This window comes from Acomys minous, assembly GCF_964271855.1.
Source record: "Acomys minous genome assembly, chromosome: 5".
Lineage (NCBI taxonomy): Eukaryota > Metazoa > Chordata > Mammalia > Rodentia > Muridae > Acomys > Acomys minous.
In genome coordinates this window covers 40,170,093-40,186,650 of record NC_140494.1, presented here as the reverse complement: position 1 = coordinate 40,186,650, position 16,558 = coordinate 40,170,093, and the positions used below count along the sequence as shown (strand labels likewise).

At 50.1% G+C, this 16,558-nt stretch overlaps 1 protein-coding gene across 1 annotated transcript in view; it reads right to left on the bottom strand.

Annotated features, from left to right (window-relative positions):
• Nucleotides 1-7,185, bottom strand: part of ANKRD33B (ankyrin repeat domain 33B) — a 70,919-nt gene extending 63,734 nt beyond the window's left edge. Inside the window, exon 1 of the mRNA XM_084783065.1 lies at nucleotides 6,664-7,185. Coding sequence (XP_084639191.1) covers nucleotides 6,664-7,017 — 354 coding nt within the window. The 5' untranslated portion in view covers nucleotides 7,018-7,185. The remainder of the gene's footprint in view (nucleotides 1-6,663) is intronic.
• Between the last annotated feature and the right edge of the window lie 9,373 nt (nucleotides 7,186-16,558).

Genomic DNA, 16,558 nt, shown 5'->3' with positions numbered 1-16,558 from the left:
TTAGCACAAAAACAGACATGTACATAGGCTAGGGAACCCAGATTTACGTCTACACAACTACAGCCACCTGACCAAGGATAAACACTGACAGGAAGATGACCACTTCAGCAATGGTGTTGGGACAACTGGATACCCACATGTAGAAAAACTAGACCCTTATCTCTCACTACACAAAAATCAACTCCAAAAGAATCAAAACCCTCAAAGTCAAACCTTAAACTGCTCAAAGGGGTGATAGAAAGTGTACCGCAGCACACAGGAACAGGTAGGAATCCAATTACTCAGGAAATGAGGAGACCACGTAAAACTCACAGGCTCCTGTAGAGCAAGGCAAACAGTCAAATCAAGCAAAGAGGCACCCTACGAAAAGAGTGAGACCCTTTGCCAGCTATACATCCAACAGAGGGTTAATGCCCAGAGTCTCACGTGCTGGCACCTGTGTGACTCAGAGCTTGTGTGGGGCAGTTAGAGGACAATTCTGATTGTGGGACCTGGTAGCAAATGCCTCAACACTTTGCCCCTTCTGGCCTGCCTCATGAGCCCGATTTCACCAGCAATGAAGGGCTCTGTATATTATCTTATTATAAAACAGACGTTGAATGTTCCTCAGAGACAGATGTATTGAAGGTTTGGTCCTATCACTACCAAGGTGTGATAAAAAACCTTTAGGAAGTAGAGTCCACAGGGAGGAAGTTAGGGCATTAGGGACAAGTGTTTCAAATGAGTAATAAGTATCTCGGCCCTTTTCTCTCGTTGCTTACTGAATGGTACGACCTGAGCAGCCGCCTCCATCATATGCTCCCACCACGCTGTACTGCGCAGCCACAGGTCCAATCCCACAGGCCCGAGTGACTGTGGACTGAGCCCTTTGAAACAGTGAGCCAAAATAAACCTTTTACTGGCACTCACACTGTGGCACGCATGTGCAAAGGATCAGAGGACAATGCTCTCCGGTGGCTTCTCTCCTCCCCACCCTTATGCCCGGTCCTCGGATTAAATTTAGGTTGTTAGCCTTGTGTAGGAAGCGTCTTTACCTGCTGAGCTATCTTGTGGGCCCCTTCACCTGATCTGAAGTAGCCACTCCCTCATCCACAGCCTTCCTGGAGCTGAACTTTGAGCCAAAAGCAGTTTTGGTGGCCTAGAAATCCCAGGCATCTTATAGGGATGGTGGCTGAGTGTGCATCTAAGCAACTAAGAAAAGCCAACAGAGAGCAACCCCTGCTGACCAGCAGGCACAACCATAATGAGCAGAGAGTTGCCTTCATACCATGACCTGTGACCTCTTTAGCCCCGATGCACTTCCTCATGAGCTCAAATAGATGCGCGCGCACACACACACACCACTACTCAACAGCTAAACACACAAAAGCCTAGGGTTTGATGATGATACCCAGAAGAGAGCATATGGCTGCCCTGGGCTAGCCTCATCTTCCTCTGGTAGACTGATGGCAAGAAGAGCTTCTTCTTGCCTCTGTCCCTAACTTCATAGCTCCTCCACTGCGAAGAAAGTCTATTTTCTCCATACGAACTTGGCCTTGACCTGTGACTTGCTTCAGCAAATGTGGAATTAAACCTGGGCCAAAACGTCCCTCCTGGAACCTGCATGTACTACCGAAACCCAGCAGGACCAGCTTGCTGGAAGATGAGCAGAGATGAGTAACCAGCTCAGGCCAGCCTGCTCATGCCAGGGCAGCCCACCTGCAGCTGGGTGCAGACAAACGGAAAACCTAGACTCCATACGCTACACTTGGCCACCGTCAGCTGAGGGGTTCCTCCTGAACCCCTGGGGTTTCCTAGATGTCAGTTACATGGTATCTGGCTTTGGTAAACATCCCCAAAGGCCCATGGGTTCAAAGCTTTTGGATCCCAAAATGGTATTCCTAAGAAACGGTCAAACCATTAGAAGGTGGGCCCTGTATGAGGTTCTTAGGTCACGTGAGGTGTGCGTCCTTGAAGGAGACTATAACACTGAGGGGCCTGATGTTGCATCAAGGTGAGCACCTTCCTCCACCCCAGGCTTGCAGCCACAGCCATCTACCACCCAGAGGCCCAAGACAATAGGCCTGTGCAGGCCTGGCCTGGAAACTACACAGGTAAAAACACAAACATCTTCTTGTAAATGTATTGCTACTGCTGGGTGGTGCTAGCACATGCCTTTGATCCCGTACAGGAGGTGCAGAGGCAGGCAGATCTCTGTGAGTTCGAGGCCAGCCTGGCCTACAGAGCTAGTTCCCGGACAACCAAGGTTACCCAAAGAAACCCAATCTTGAAAAACCAAAAATAAATTAATAAAATAAATAAATTTACCACTAGAGATATTTTTGCTGTAGGTACACAGGGCTGACTACACATCACCACCTTAGGCACAGATAGCCAATACATAGCCTTATACCTAAAACGTAAGTGTCTCTCCATTGCTGCTGGGCCTGCACATGCCCATGGTCAGCCAAAGGGAAGAGCCCCCAGCCTTCTCTCCTTCCTTACACGGGAGGATGGAACTAAAACGGGAACACGATGGGCCAGGGAGATGGCTCAGTGGGAAAGCATTTGGCACACAGCATGAGGACCTGAGTTTGAACCCCAAGGACCCACATCAAGCCCAGCTTTATACTGCAATCCCAGCGTCGCTAGTGCAATAAGGAAGGCAGGCACAGGGAAATGTAGCAAAGTTTGTGGGTCACTGTGACATAGGCAGAAGCAAAATAAGCAAGGAGACTCTAACTGGAAGAAGGTGCAAGGTGAGGACAGACACCCAAGGTTGTTCTCTGACATCCACACAAGCACTGTGGTAAGAATGCACACACTCATGCACGCACGCGTACACACACACACACACACACCACACACGTACACACACATATGGGGGAGGGGGCCTAACTAGGAAGAGGGGGGAACACATGGACACATCGTCCCAAAGAGCAAAGCAAACCTCTCCCTATGGGCACTGGCCCTTGACAAGCATCAGAGGTCCAAGGTCAAAGGTCACTGTCCATAGGAACTAGAAAGACCTGAGAGTTCAGCTTCTGCGTGAGTCAGCTTAATTCTACGCACTCAGGTCATACATGCCAAGGCCTAGGGGTAATGAAGGGTTGTGCATGAATTCCAACACTTGTGATCCTCACTTTAGGAAAAGGAGATTTCTACATCCATAAATCTTTTTTTTTTTTTTAATGCAACAAATTTCTCAGTTGTATTTCAGAGTAAAGTGTTGATCATACCCAAGTCTCTGTAAAACTGAGATGGAAACCTCTTGCATGGGGGAGGAGGGGGCACTGCCCCCTGAGGGGCTTTGCTATGCTGATAAAATAAATGATCAGTGACTGTGGGAAACTTCCTGAGGTTTCCACACACTGAGGCATTCCACCTTTCAGCTTACCCAGGCCCACTTTGGCCCAGGCACCTGGCACGCAAGCGGCCCTTCTACAGCCACTAAAATGGCACTACCTTGTCTTCTATCTCACTGTGAAGGGAGGGAGCAGCACCAGGGCTGAAGTGAGTAAATGAAGAATCAGGAAAGGAGGTTCTGGAGGTCTTCGCCATGCTTTAATGAATGGGACCAAACAACCTGCACCCAAAAGCACAGAAAGAACGCGTGCTTGGCGCTACAGGAAAATTACACAAGTGTTTCACTGTCCGTGCGCGGCAAATCCTGAGATCCTTCCAGAACAATGTCTCAGAAGCAAAGCTGTGTGGTCGTGCTAGGGGCTGCATCCCCGAGTCTCCACATGTGGTCCTCGGCTACCTGCTGCTCAGGGTTAAGAACTGGTAAGAACTGAGAGCTATTCTGCATTGCAGCAGCATTCAAAAGCCTCTAGCCAAAGCGGTGGTTCTCAGCCTTCCTAAGGCTGCTGCCTCCCTTTAATACGGTTCCTCCTGTTGTGCTGCACTCCAACCAAAAGCTTATTTTCATTGCTACTTCATAACTGTAGTTTTGCTGCTGTTATGAATTGTAATGCCAACATCTGACATGCGACTCCTGTGAAAGGGTACCCGACACCCCCAACACAGGTTGAGAATCTCTGATTTAGGGGCTCCTCCTGAAAGCTGGCCCTGAGCAGAGGCACCCACCAGCTGTCACCTGATGTTAATGAAACCACCATAGCTTTGGAGTCTGCCTTAAGGCTTTCATTAAGGCAGATCACGATCAACCTGTAGGCCAGGCTGAAATGCTGCTCCTGCCGCAGGACCTTTGTACGTTTCCCCTATCTGCCTAAAGACTCTTCTTTGTGTTCAAGGGACTCCTGCTCACAAATGACCATCCAATTGACAGTCTCAGCCCTCCGTAGCTCACTAACACGTGGACTACCCTTAACCAACTCTGGGCTTAAATGGAGGCAGGTGGAAACTTCCAGAGAAAGTGTCCTTAAACAGAAACCTCCAGGTGGTGAGAAAGCAAGTCATGTGACTAGAAGGCACCACTAAAGCATTACAGGGAAACTGACACTGTTTTCTCCCAATTCCCGGTACTTCTGAGCCACCTAAGGACAGCTGGGTTACTCTTCGCCTGACCTGAGTGGACCTCTCTAGCCTTGGCTCCCACAGCCCCTCCCCTCCACCCCAGGCCACTGTCAAAGCATGCCGCATCTGCCACTATCTCATGGCTCCACCTGGCTGACCAGAATATCTTCTGCCACCTGGCTCCCTAAATCTCTTAAGAACACAATCTCTTGCTTTCTCCCCTCGGGGCACACAGAACACAGGCCTAGTCCTCTGAACCAGAGATTTTAAAAAAATCCAGGGCCCTTTCCTCTGGTCCCCAGGGTCATTTGATGGGTGCAAAGCAGAACAACAAAGGCCCTTCAGCCTCCATCATCATCACCAAGGGAAGAAGAGGAAAAAACGGCAAGAGAAAGCTGGGGGCACAAGGCTGGACCACATTCTCTTCAGAACAAGAGAGACGCTAACGAGGGAGAAACAGGGAGAAAGGAAGTGAGTGATACCAGGCTTTCCCCAGCTCTGGAACAAGACAGCACTTAAAGCTCGCCAGGCTGCAGAAGGGGCTGTCTTGGCAGGGGCTATCTGTCTCTGCAGGGGTGCTACATGCCCGGAAAATGGGAGCTTCTCGGAGGCAGCTCCCACCCCCTCCCCCGCCTTGCCCTCTCCTGCCTCTGCTCCCGGGAGGAGCTCTCCAGGGGTCCTGGAATTTGATCAGTCTTACACAAGCCTCCTGTGCATGGTTTAGCTTGTTCTCAGCTTTCTTTCCTTAGCTGTTCTCAAACTTTGATTATTGTTGGTTAACCGCCCCGTCTACCACACCACCACACACACACAGAGAAAACATAATAAAGCTGAAGCGGCCGTGAGTGTCACTCACAGGTGACGGCTTGCAGTAAATTCCACCCCAAACACAGAGAGAGACCCGTTGTCACGGGCTATCCAAGCTGCTTGCTAGGCTGGCTCTGGAAGGAGAGGTTTCTGATGGGAGTCTCTGACCCGGAAAACTCGCTTAGTTACACTGAAAGTGGAGCAGAGAAAAAGAAATAGCCCCCTGAGCCCTTCCACCTCGCAGCACGCCAGCTGGAACAGCCACCACAGGCGCCAGGCCCTCAGCATAAAGGTTTCCCTGACCTATGGCAAGCACAAGTCATTCCTCTAGCTTGACCCAGACTCCAGTCAGGGACAAACCACTGCAACCACTGCATACATACAGCCTCGGGATAAGCCAAAGGCTCGGGGGTCACCAGGTCGCTGTACTAAAACGCCATATTTTCCGTCAGCTGTGCCTTCCAAGCAGAAGCACGAGACGTCCCTAATTTGTGTAAGGCTGAGTCTGCAGAAACCGTGGGGCCTCTGGGAACATGGAAATCAGGTGAGGTTGTTTGTCCACCTAGCAGAGACTAATGGGGATACTGCGACCACAGCGGTCACTTTCCCAGTTACTGTGCAGTGGGAACAGCCATCCAACTTCTTCTCTTCTTTTTTTGAAACTTTTTTTCGCCTTCTCTGAGTCCTGGAGTAATTTATAGAGACTGTCTCTGCACTTCCCCGTGTGTGGAGCCCCGTATGTGTGCTGCTCCTGTGCTGCGCGGCACAGGATGGTTTGTGAGGGCTCCTAGGCTTCGACCCGCAGCGGTGACCGCAAGTAAGGCTGGCTGGTCGCTGCGCGGGTTACCACGAGAAGCATGGGAAGAAAGGCCAGTTTGGGCAAGAAAAGAAACTGTAGCTTCCGAATCACAATCGAGCACCAACGTGTTAGAGAAGGTCAGTGGGAGAGGCCGAGGGGACAAACGGGGCTGGGGGAGGGGTAGAAAAAGGTTGTCCCCTGCCAGGGAGTAGAGACCGTCACCTGCCTGGAGCCTGAGGGAAATGTAGCAGTCAGGAGGACGCTGAGTGCTTAGGGACAGCTCGCCGCCACCACCCACGGCCACCACCACCCCACCCCCGCGCCCGGCATGTCAACACATTTCCAGCGCGGGCCTCTAAGGAGAATTCAGGGATCCCTGGGAGGTAAAGGAACTGGAATGCAGTAGGAAGCCCGGCTGGTCCATCTCCCGCCCGCTCCTCACTTTTGAGCTGAGCAAACGGGGTCCCATTGCCACAAGCCAACCAGGAAGGAAAGAGTGCTCTGAGAAGCAGTAGACCCAGGATTGGGGTGTCAGGGAATGGAGGAAGGGAGGGAAGAAATCGGAAGGGACCCCAACCCTGCCCGGACGCGAGGCTTACCCGGCCGTTGCGGTCAGTCTCCCGTACCTCCTCCGAACTCGGTCCGCGCCGCACTAGCGCCCGCAGCAGCCCCACGTCGTTAGCGCAGGCGGCGCGCAGGAGGGTCGCCGCCTCGGGGACGCCCTCCGGGACGCTCTCCGCGCTCAACGCGCCGTATTCCTCTTCGCCTCCGGGAGGGTAGAAGGAATCGTCTGAAGCGATGCTGCGGGTGTCCGGCAGACTCGAGAAGTCTTCGTACTCCTCATAGTCCGCTGGGTCGTCCCCCGTCTGTACTCCCCGAGGTGGCGTCGGCGACTGCGGGGACAAGCAGCTTGTCCCGCCGCCCTCCGGCCCGGGCCCAGCCAGCAGCACCATGCTGAAGGCCTAGGCGCGGGCCGGGGGCTGGGGCTCGGGTTAGGGGACAAGGACACGGGGAGCGCCCCGAGGTCACTGACCCTTGCCCCTTGCGTTCGTAGAAGAACAAGGACCCCCACGCGCTCCAGAGGAAAGCAGCACCGGGCAGCTGCGCTCTGGGAGCAAAGTCACTGACGACTGGAGAAAAGCCCCTGGGGTGGGAGGAGCCGCGGGGGCTTTCCCTACGCTGCCCAGCCGGGTGGAAGCTAGGCGGCGGGGCGGGGCGCCTTCCCAGCTGGAGTCCCAGGCGCAGCGGGGGTGGGGGGAGGGGGGAGGGGTCCTCTCTCTCTCCTGAGCAACACCGCCACCGGGCTGCTTCGTCCTGGGCCAGGGAGAGGCACACGCGGGAGAAACCGAAGCTGTAACTCTTGAGGTTGAAAGCCAGCGTGGGGGACAGCGGGCGCCCCGCCCCTGCAACGGCAGCTCCCCGGGGACCTGGGTGGTGATGGGGTCCCGGGACGCCAAGGGCTGAGCAGGTTTCCAGCGTTGGAAAGTACCGGCCCCAGGAGACCTCCCCTTTCCACTCCCGGAAGAGGACCGTAACCTGCCCCGGGGCCGGAGGAGGGTCAGTTTCTCCAGCCGCCCCAGGACCGGTCACCTCCTGAGCAACATGAGCTCTGAGGCCAACTGAATTCCCTGGAAACGCTCTTAGAGCATGGAAAGGCGTCCACTGTGGGGCGGTCGGTGGAGCCGTCCACTTTGGAGGAAACACCACCTTGGGGAGAACCTGTCTCTGCTCGAGGCTGATTTGGTGGGAGTAACTCGAAGGGAAGACGAGGCCTGCCGAGTCTCAAGTCACGCAAACCCCACGCTGGCTGCGGCTGGCAGGTTGGTTGGATAGAGATCTTGGGGAGATGGAAAGGTGATCAAGGGAGGATGCCTGGGTGAAGAGGGACAGTACCAGGGCAGAGCCATGAGAGGCTCCATTCTCCATTTGGGGAGGCGGGGTGGGGGGTGGGGGTGGAGGGGCGGGAGAGCTGCAGCCAGACACGTCGGAAACCGTGACTACTGGTCATGGACACTGCCAAGTATCCGCAGCACCCTACAGCCCTTACGCATCTGTCAGAGTTGGCTGCTTTGTCAGGGAGCGTGTGTCTAAGGATTTGTTACCTGTCTAAGGATTTTTGACCCTGTTCTAGAGGAAAACCTGTACATCCCAGCTGTGTCTCCGAAAGCTGCAAGGAGCCACTCCTTTCTCTTTCACCTCACTGCCTCCTTCTCTCCATGTCCACCCAGGCTGACAGTGTGCCCACCAGGTGTGCCAGCCCATGGGTGGCCCAAAGGTAAACAAACTGAAACACTGGCGACGAGACACAAGGACCCTGGATGCAGGCAGGCAAGTCGAAGGGCATAGTGGGAAAGCGCAAGCCATATAAGCTGAGAGACATTTGATCCTAGGTCCTAGAGTACCTGGTACCACTCAAACGGGGGGAGGGGGGAGGGAGTGAGGGGACCAGTCACACTGTAGTGGTCAGAGATGCTGTTATACTAGGGGCTTTCTTCCTGAAAACCACCACCACCTCCCCATCACGGTTCAACTGCTCCGTATCTGTAACTGTCCCACTAGGAATTTCCCTTTCCAGGTTGCCTTTTTGTCGCCGCGACTCAGGGGATTTACAAGGGCAGTTGCCCCCAAACCCTGAGTTCTACAGTGCTACAGTGGGTTTGGTGGTGGTGCGGGTCTTGCTAGCTTTACTTATGCTCCTCCCGGTTTGGCAGACGGTTGTTTTACATTCGGAATCCACCACCATCACCCCGAAAAATACGTGGGACCACTTCGGGGACAGGGTTGTTTCTGAAGATGGGGGAGTGGATAAGCTGCAACCCTGGGGCGGGGGGCGGGGGGGCGGGGCGGGGGGGGGTGCTGTCCTGAAGCCAGCTGGAGCTTATGATTACTGGCAGGGAAGGGGACGGTTGGTTTTCCACTTCCTCTTTACTTTCTCAGAAGTTTGGTGCCAAATAGCGCTAGGATCATTTGCCATTTGAAGATAAACACAAATGGAACCGGGGTATAGCTCAGTGATAATGCGCTTGCCTAGCGTGGGGTAGACGTTTGGTTCTCAGCACTTTGAGGGTGGGAGAAATAAAGCAACTCCAAAGAATGAATCCTGATCTGGTGTTTTTGTATATTGTTTGTTTTCCCACTGTCTTTAAAAACATACACCTGTTCAGCCTGGCATTTACTGTGCCTGTAATCCCTGTACTAGGGCAGTGAAGAGGGAACTTTTTAAGGTATTTTAAGTTACACAGCAAAATTGAGGCCAGCCTGGGCTACATAAGACTCAGTCTCAAAAACAATTATCTATATGTTTGTGATAGACATATATTTTTATATATACATATTTTAAATATACATATTTACCACAAGGGAAATAGATTCCTCACCTTTGAGAAGGTAGAGAAAACAACCACAAACTCGAAATGAGGCATATATGTGTGTGTGTGTGTGTGTGTGTGTGTGTGTGTGTGTGTGTAATTTTTTGCAAAGCCAACATTTACCAAAACTACAGATAGACACAGGCTCATTTTTAAATCAATTACATTGTGAGAAATTGAGTTCATTCAGTGAATCGTTTTACAGGTTGTAAAGGGGATATGTCATATACATATATATATATATACATATATATATACTTATATATACATATATATACTTACATATATAATCACTTTGTCCATGTAGTTTAATAATTTGTCTTTACAACATTAAAGTATTTTCAGTAACCTTAGTTACTCTTATATCCAGCATTTCAGAATTATAGTGCTAGACTGTTGCAATAGCTCAGTAAGGGCCCTTGTCTCTAAGCCTAGCAACCTGGGTTTGATTCCTGGAACACACATGGTGCAAGGAGTAAACCAACTTCAGAGAAGTGTCCTCTGACCTCTACACAAGCGCACATGCACACACACAGAGACAAACAAACAAATGGAAAAACAGTGTAAAGCAAGGCATGCCGATACACATTTTGCTATCCCTGGCACTTAGGAAGTTGGGGGCAAAAAGATTGCTGCAAGTTCAGCCTCAAAAAGGGGAGCTGGGACTGGAGAGATGGCTCAGTAGCTCAGCAGTTGAGAGTGTGCACTTCTCCAGCAGAGGACCCAAGTTTGATTTCCAGGACCAATATTGAGCAGATCACAACTATTCATATCTACAGTTCCAGAGGACCTGACACCCTCTTCTCACCTCCATGGACACTGCGCTCATGAGCACAATCTCACACAGACACACTTCAGAATGAAAAGAAATATTTAGGGCTGAGAGATGGTTCAAGGGTTAAGGGCATTCGCTGCTCACACGGTGGCTCACAGCTACCCTATCATTTCAGCTAGCAATATAGCATCCTCTTCTGACCTCCTGGGGCACCAGGGGCACAAGACACTCAGCATGTAAAATAAAATAAGTATTTTTTTGTTAAAAATAAATCTTTTAAAATGGTGGTGTGCTTATCCCTGAAGATGTTGTGAATGTACACCCCTCAGTGCTGCCCTTCCCCACTTTGTTTGGGTGGCGGGGTGGTTAGGAAACCCTAACAATAGAGCAAACCCAAGCCTATCTCAGTGTTCCTAAAATAGCATCCTACTAGTTGGCCATGGTGGCACACTCGTGTAATCCCAGCATTTGGGAGGCTGAGGCAGAAGGATTGCCGTGAGTTCAAGACCAGCCTGGCCTTCAGAATAAGACTCTGTCTTAAAAAAACAAACAAAAACAAAAAACAAAAAAAACAAAAACAAACAAACAAACAAAAAACCAAAATGGAAAAATAAAAATGACTACTTACCACCTGTGAGGCTGGACTTCCCCAGCCTTTAAACTTTTGCTCCTGGTCTGGAATTCAGCATTACTTTCAAGGGTTAACTTTGCTATTGTGAGAATTAAAATACACCCTCCTTGATGGTATAAGTCATTCTACAAAAGCCTTCTCCAAGCTGGTTAGTTCATTTAGCAAGAAAAGCATCCCACTAGAGTCAATTAAAAAGCATGTTTTTTTTTTTTAATGCTGTCCTATATAAGGCAGCATGGCTGGAGCTGAGAGAACGATGTGCTGACAGCCTGGCTCCCAAGCAACACCTACCACTGCTAAGCCTGTGGTAATAGGCCTAGATCCTGCATGTCTGTTTGCCTACATCTCCTACTCATTTTGGGGGGCAGGGGGGCAGGGGGCAGGGGGCAGCCAGGTCTCAAGTAGCTCAGACTGACCTTGAACTCCTGACCTTCCTGCCCTTGTTTCTGAAGGACTGGGTGTACAGGTATGCATCAACCTATGAACAAATATCCTACTCACGATGTTCAAGGTGTTGCAGCATTCCCCAACACATGCACGATTTTTCAGGTGTTTCTCTTTGAAGACCATCCCATCTGAAGTGGCCTGGGCTCCTTAAACCCCAACATGCTTGTTTCTTTGAGTTTCCTTGTTTTTATTTTTAACTCTTGAAGAATTTTACACAATGAATTTTGGCTATGTTCATCAACTCCTCCCAGATCCATGCCCCACTTTCCTATCCACTTAATTGTATCTTTTTTTTTTTTTTCCTCATCCATCAAACCCAATTTGTGCTGCTCATGTAATCCTGGATGTGTGGCCTTCCACTGGAGCATGGTCGGTTTAAGACTGGCCACAGATTAAAGAAAGCTGACTCTCCCTTTCCCTGGAGCTGTTAATTAGCCAACAGCTTTTCAACTGGGGCTGGGCCTCCATGTCCACCTCTCCTCTCCATGCTGGGGGTGGTTCTGCGTGAGTGTGTGTGTGTGTGTGTGTGTGTGTGTGTGTGTGTGTGGTGGGGGTGGTTCTGTGTGAGCTTGCATGTCTGTATATGTGCTGGGAGTGGTTCTGTGTGAGCTCGCATGTGTGTGTATATGCTGGGGGGTGGTTTTGTGTGAAGCTTCCGTGTGTGTGTGTGTGTGTGTGTGTGTGTGTGTGTGTGTGTGTGTGTGAGCTTGCACAGGTCTGACACACGCTCTCAGAGCTGCAGTGAGTTCATCTGTGCAGCAGCCCTGCTCTATCCTAAGGACAGGCTTCCCTTGAATTCATTCACTGCCTCTGGCTCTTCCAGTCTCTGCTTCCTGTTCCAAAATGGCCCCTGAGCCTTGGGAGGAGGGGGTGCAGTAGATAGAGGTGTTCCATTTAGGGCTGAGCACTCTGAAGGCTCCTAGTCTCCAAACCTTGGCTGGTTGTGTGTCTCCGTGTTGATCGTCTACTGCAGACAAAAGCTTCCCGGATGAGGCTTGAGGGACTTAGCGATAAGTCAGTGGTAGCCACGTTAGTGTTGTGTCAATTATAATAGGCCTTCTCCTAGGTCAGTGGTTCTCAACCTTCCTAATGCTGCCACCCTCTGATATGTTGTGGAGAACCCAACCATATTTTCATTACTACTTTATAACTGTAATTTTGCTACTGTTATCAATCATAATATAAATATCTGTGTTTTCTAATGGTCTTAGGTGACCGCTGTGAAAGGGTAGTTCACTTCCCCCCGAGGGGTCATGACCCACATGTTGCGAATCCCTGCCCTAGAGTCTCCGACCTCTAACTACAGACTCTTCACCCAACAATAGGGCCACGTGTGGATTTCGTGTTGTGGAGCATGACTTAAACTCAAACAGAAAGTGGCTATCAGGGTTGTTTTGTGAGATCAAGTTTTGCTTTGGAGCCTGGGCTTGCCTTCAATTCTTGGCAATCCTCCTGCTCGGCCTCAGGAACCTTGGAATTTTAGACATGTGCCATCAAGCCTGTAATCCCAGCACGCCCAAGGCAGAGACAGGAGGATCTCTCTGAGTTCGAGGTCAGCCTGGTCTACACAGTGAGTGCAGGACAGCCGGGGTTACACAGGGAAACCCTGTCTTGAAAAGACAAAAACAAAAAGTGATATAAAACCAAAACCAACAACAACAAAAGCCAAACAGCAGGAGACATGCCATGACCCACCTCCTCCAAGATCAGAGACAGGTGGGGGGGGTGGCGAGTCCACTCTTTCCCGTCCTAGGGCCTCTATACAAGCTCTGTAATAATACCTTTTCTGTATTTTCCTAGTGGTTTTGTACAGAACTATCTTCTCCCTTGCAACCAAACACATCGACCAAGTCTCACTGTTCCTCTCAATTCTTTCATCCACAAAGGAGGCTTGCCATCTTGGTAGATACTCACCAGCCTAGTTGGATGAAAGACAAGGTGATGTCTCTTGAATTCTACCACCTTCTCCCCCACCCCCACCCCCACCCCCACACCTCACCTAGGGGACTTAGGGAGCCTCTCAAGTTGCAGTATGGAGCAGCTGATTGGGGAGTCAGCCTTTCTTTTTCCATTTACATTTCAATGTCTGTGGGGGGCCACACTAAATTCTGCCATGTCAGAAATCCCATGCTTAGGCTGCACGCAGTGACCTTCCAGTTGCTGAGCTTTGCCTGACGGAGGTCTTTGTGTTCCAGGCCATCCTTGGACTCTTTACCTTTGAAAGAAGTAGGGAAGTCCCTACTGAGAGACCCCCGAGGGTTAAGGAAGTCCTTATAGAGAGCTACTCAGAGTATTAAGGAAGTTCCTACAGAGAGCTACTCAGGCTATTGTGTTCTTCTTGCCTGGGACCTAGGGAGAGAGGGATCAGAATAGATCCTATTGCCCTTGCTATAAAAAGTCTTACTCGTTGGCATTAAAGGGAGTCTTGATCAGAAAGTTCTAGACTTGACTCGTTATTTCTCGCGTCTCTGTACCCTACTTTCAATCCCCACTCCCTCTTTCAGGTGAACCCTGATTCGATTTGTCCCACAGGCCAGGACACGTCAAACGTCTTTGGATGACACCTATGACATAACAAGAAGAGGGAGTGTAGGAACCAGGCCCGACTGGGCTGCCTGCCTGTCTTGCTGTTTCATGTCCTGTTTCTAGCAGCTTCCATGTTTGTGTTTATCTTGGTTAGCTAGTCGTGTTTACTGCTCTGAGAATGCGCCCCTCCCTTCCTCGAGACTTTTCCTCCTGTGTGCGATTACCTCTTGAGGGATTTCACCTGAGAGGAGGATTCCTGTTTGGCTGCCTATAAGAAGGCTCTTTGGAACTCTGGGATGAGAAGAATAAACCGCTGCCGTGGCTGCTGCTGCTGCTGTTGCTGCTGCTCTCCTAGCACGAAGGACCTGCTGTGTTGTGTGTGTGTGTGTGTGTGTGTGTGTGTGTGTGTGTGTGTGTGTGTGTGTGTGCATGAGTTAAATCCACAGCCCCTCGCCCTCGACTTGGTACTGCGGTAGCACGGACGCCACAAGGGAGTTCCCTGGGGTCACCCCAGATCCTGGGGCCTCCCTTCCCTATAAAGCCAGGTTCATCTCTTGTTGCCCTCTGTACATGGCAGAATTCACAAACCAAAAGACTTTGGGCATCGCCCAGTGCTGGTGCTGACACCCCAAGAGGGAAGAGACGCCAAATCACCTCTGGTTTTTTCTCCCTAAGGAGTATAAGTTTAGTAACCAAAGTCAGGCTGCATCAGGCTCTGACAGTCATCACTACGAGCTGCAATTTGGCTTATTCTTTCTGGAGTAAGTTTCAAATCAAAACGTGTCCATGGAGACAAAACTCAAGGTGGGAGAAACTTGGCTGAATTTGCAAATGCATTTTGGGAAGACTGCACTCTCCACACCTGACCTTTCAAAGACCTCTCCATTACCTAAATATATCTAGTCTAGAAGAAATTAAATAAAATTTAAATTCTTAGCAGAATTCTCCATCCAGTGTTTCCCTAACAAAACACCACACACTGGCTGACATATACTACAGAAATCCACTGTCTCGTGGGTCTTTCAGTCTCAAAGCTCAAAATCAGGGTGTCCACAGTTTACTTCTGAGGACTTCCACAGCAGTTTGCTGGCCACCTATCATGCTCCGTGGCTGTGTGGAGCCATCACCCCAGTCTCTCCCTTCATCTGCACGTGGCCTCCTGTGTGTCTGTGTCAATCTGCCCTCTCTATGGGGCTACATTCAGACTAATGGCCCACTCTGAAGATATCTGCAAGACCTAGCACCTAATGCCAGTTCCTCTGAATGTTGGGATATAACATGACTTTGAGAAGTCTACAATTGAACCCACAGCACCTGCTTTTGAAAGGCTTCTGTTTCATTGGTGTTTAATGGAGAAACTGAAGGTCCTTTAGTATTCTTGGCTTTATTTAAGAAGAATTTAGGGGACTAGAGAGATGGCTCATTGGTTAAGAGCACTGGTTGTTCTTCCAGAAGACCCAGGTTCAATTCCCAGCACCCACATGGCATCTCACAAGTGTCTATAAGTCCAGTTCTAGGGGTTCCAATACCCTCCTCTGACCTCTGTGGGCACTGAGCACATATAAGATGCATGGACCCACATGCAGGCAAAGTAGCCATATATTTTTTTTTTATTTAAATATAAAAAATTAAAATCAGACTCAGAAGGAAGGTCAAGGCCAATTTTCTTGGAGTTCTACAGAAAAACAATAGTGCAAGGAAACAAAAAATCCTGGCAGCCCCCAAGGGGCAGGAAGATGGAAAATCCTGCTTTTTAAAAAAGATTTATTTTATTTATTTATTAATAATAATAATAATAATAATTATTATTATTATTATTATTATTATTATTCAGTGTTCTGCCTCCAGGTACACCTTCACACTAGAAGAGGACATCAGATCACATTATAGGTGGTTGTGAGCCACCATGTGGTTGCTGGGAATTGAACTCAGGACTTTTGGAAGAGCAGGCGGAGCTCCTAACCTCTGAGCCATCTCTCCAACCCAAGTCCTGCTTTTGAAGTTAGCCATGGACATCAGAGAAACCATGAGAAGGCCATGGTGTCAGGGAAAGCATGCTTGGTGCCAAACTGGAGCATAGGATTGCAGGGGGGGGGGCAGCAGAAGGAAAGGAAAAACACTCCTGAGGTGGACATGGGCTAAGGAGCTGAGGAGAGTGGCCACTCAGGGACCAGCCCTTCCAGAAGTCCTCTCCTTCTGCTCTTGTGTGCTCTGTTCTTTAGTTGAAGCTCGGGTAAGGGAGGACTTCCAGTCTCCCTCAGCAAGCCGGCTTCTTTGCTATGTTAATTTTTTAAGAGACGTCACATTTTGTGTGTTGCTTGGTGCTGTGTAACAGCTTCTTCTGAGACTGAAACATTCCATCCCACAGGGAAATCCCTGAAGTCGGAAAGGTAAACAAACAAATCACAATAGCTTCAGCCAGTCCCTGAAGCTGACCAGATTCACTAGGCCCCCTGCCTGGCAGAGGCAGGAGCACTGTAAAGGGAGCTTCAAAGAAGAGCATGAGACCAGACCAGCTGCATCCTGGGAGAAGGCGAACCAGCTAAGCTGACTGCAAGAGGTTTAGACCAACTGTAGCACCTGGAAAGGACACTCTCCAGCCAATTGAGCTGTTTGCAAGCTGGGCAGTGTACTGGAGCAGCCACAGGTGCTGGGGTGGGCCTGGTGACAATGCTGGCTTTGTCTTTTCTGTTCCTGTAAGTAATGCCTCACCCATATTCCTGTAAGTGACCCCAGTAAAACTCACT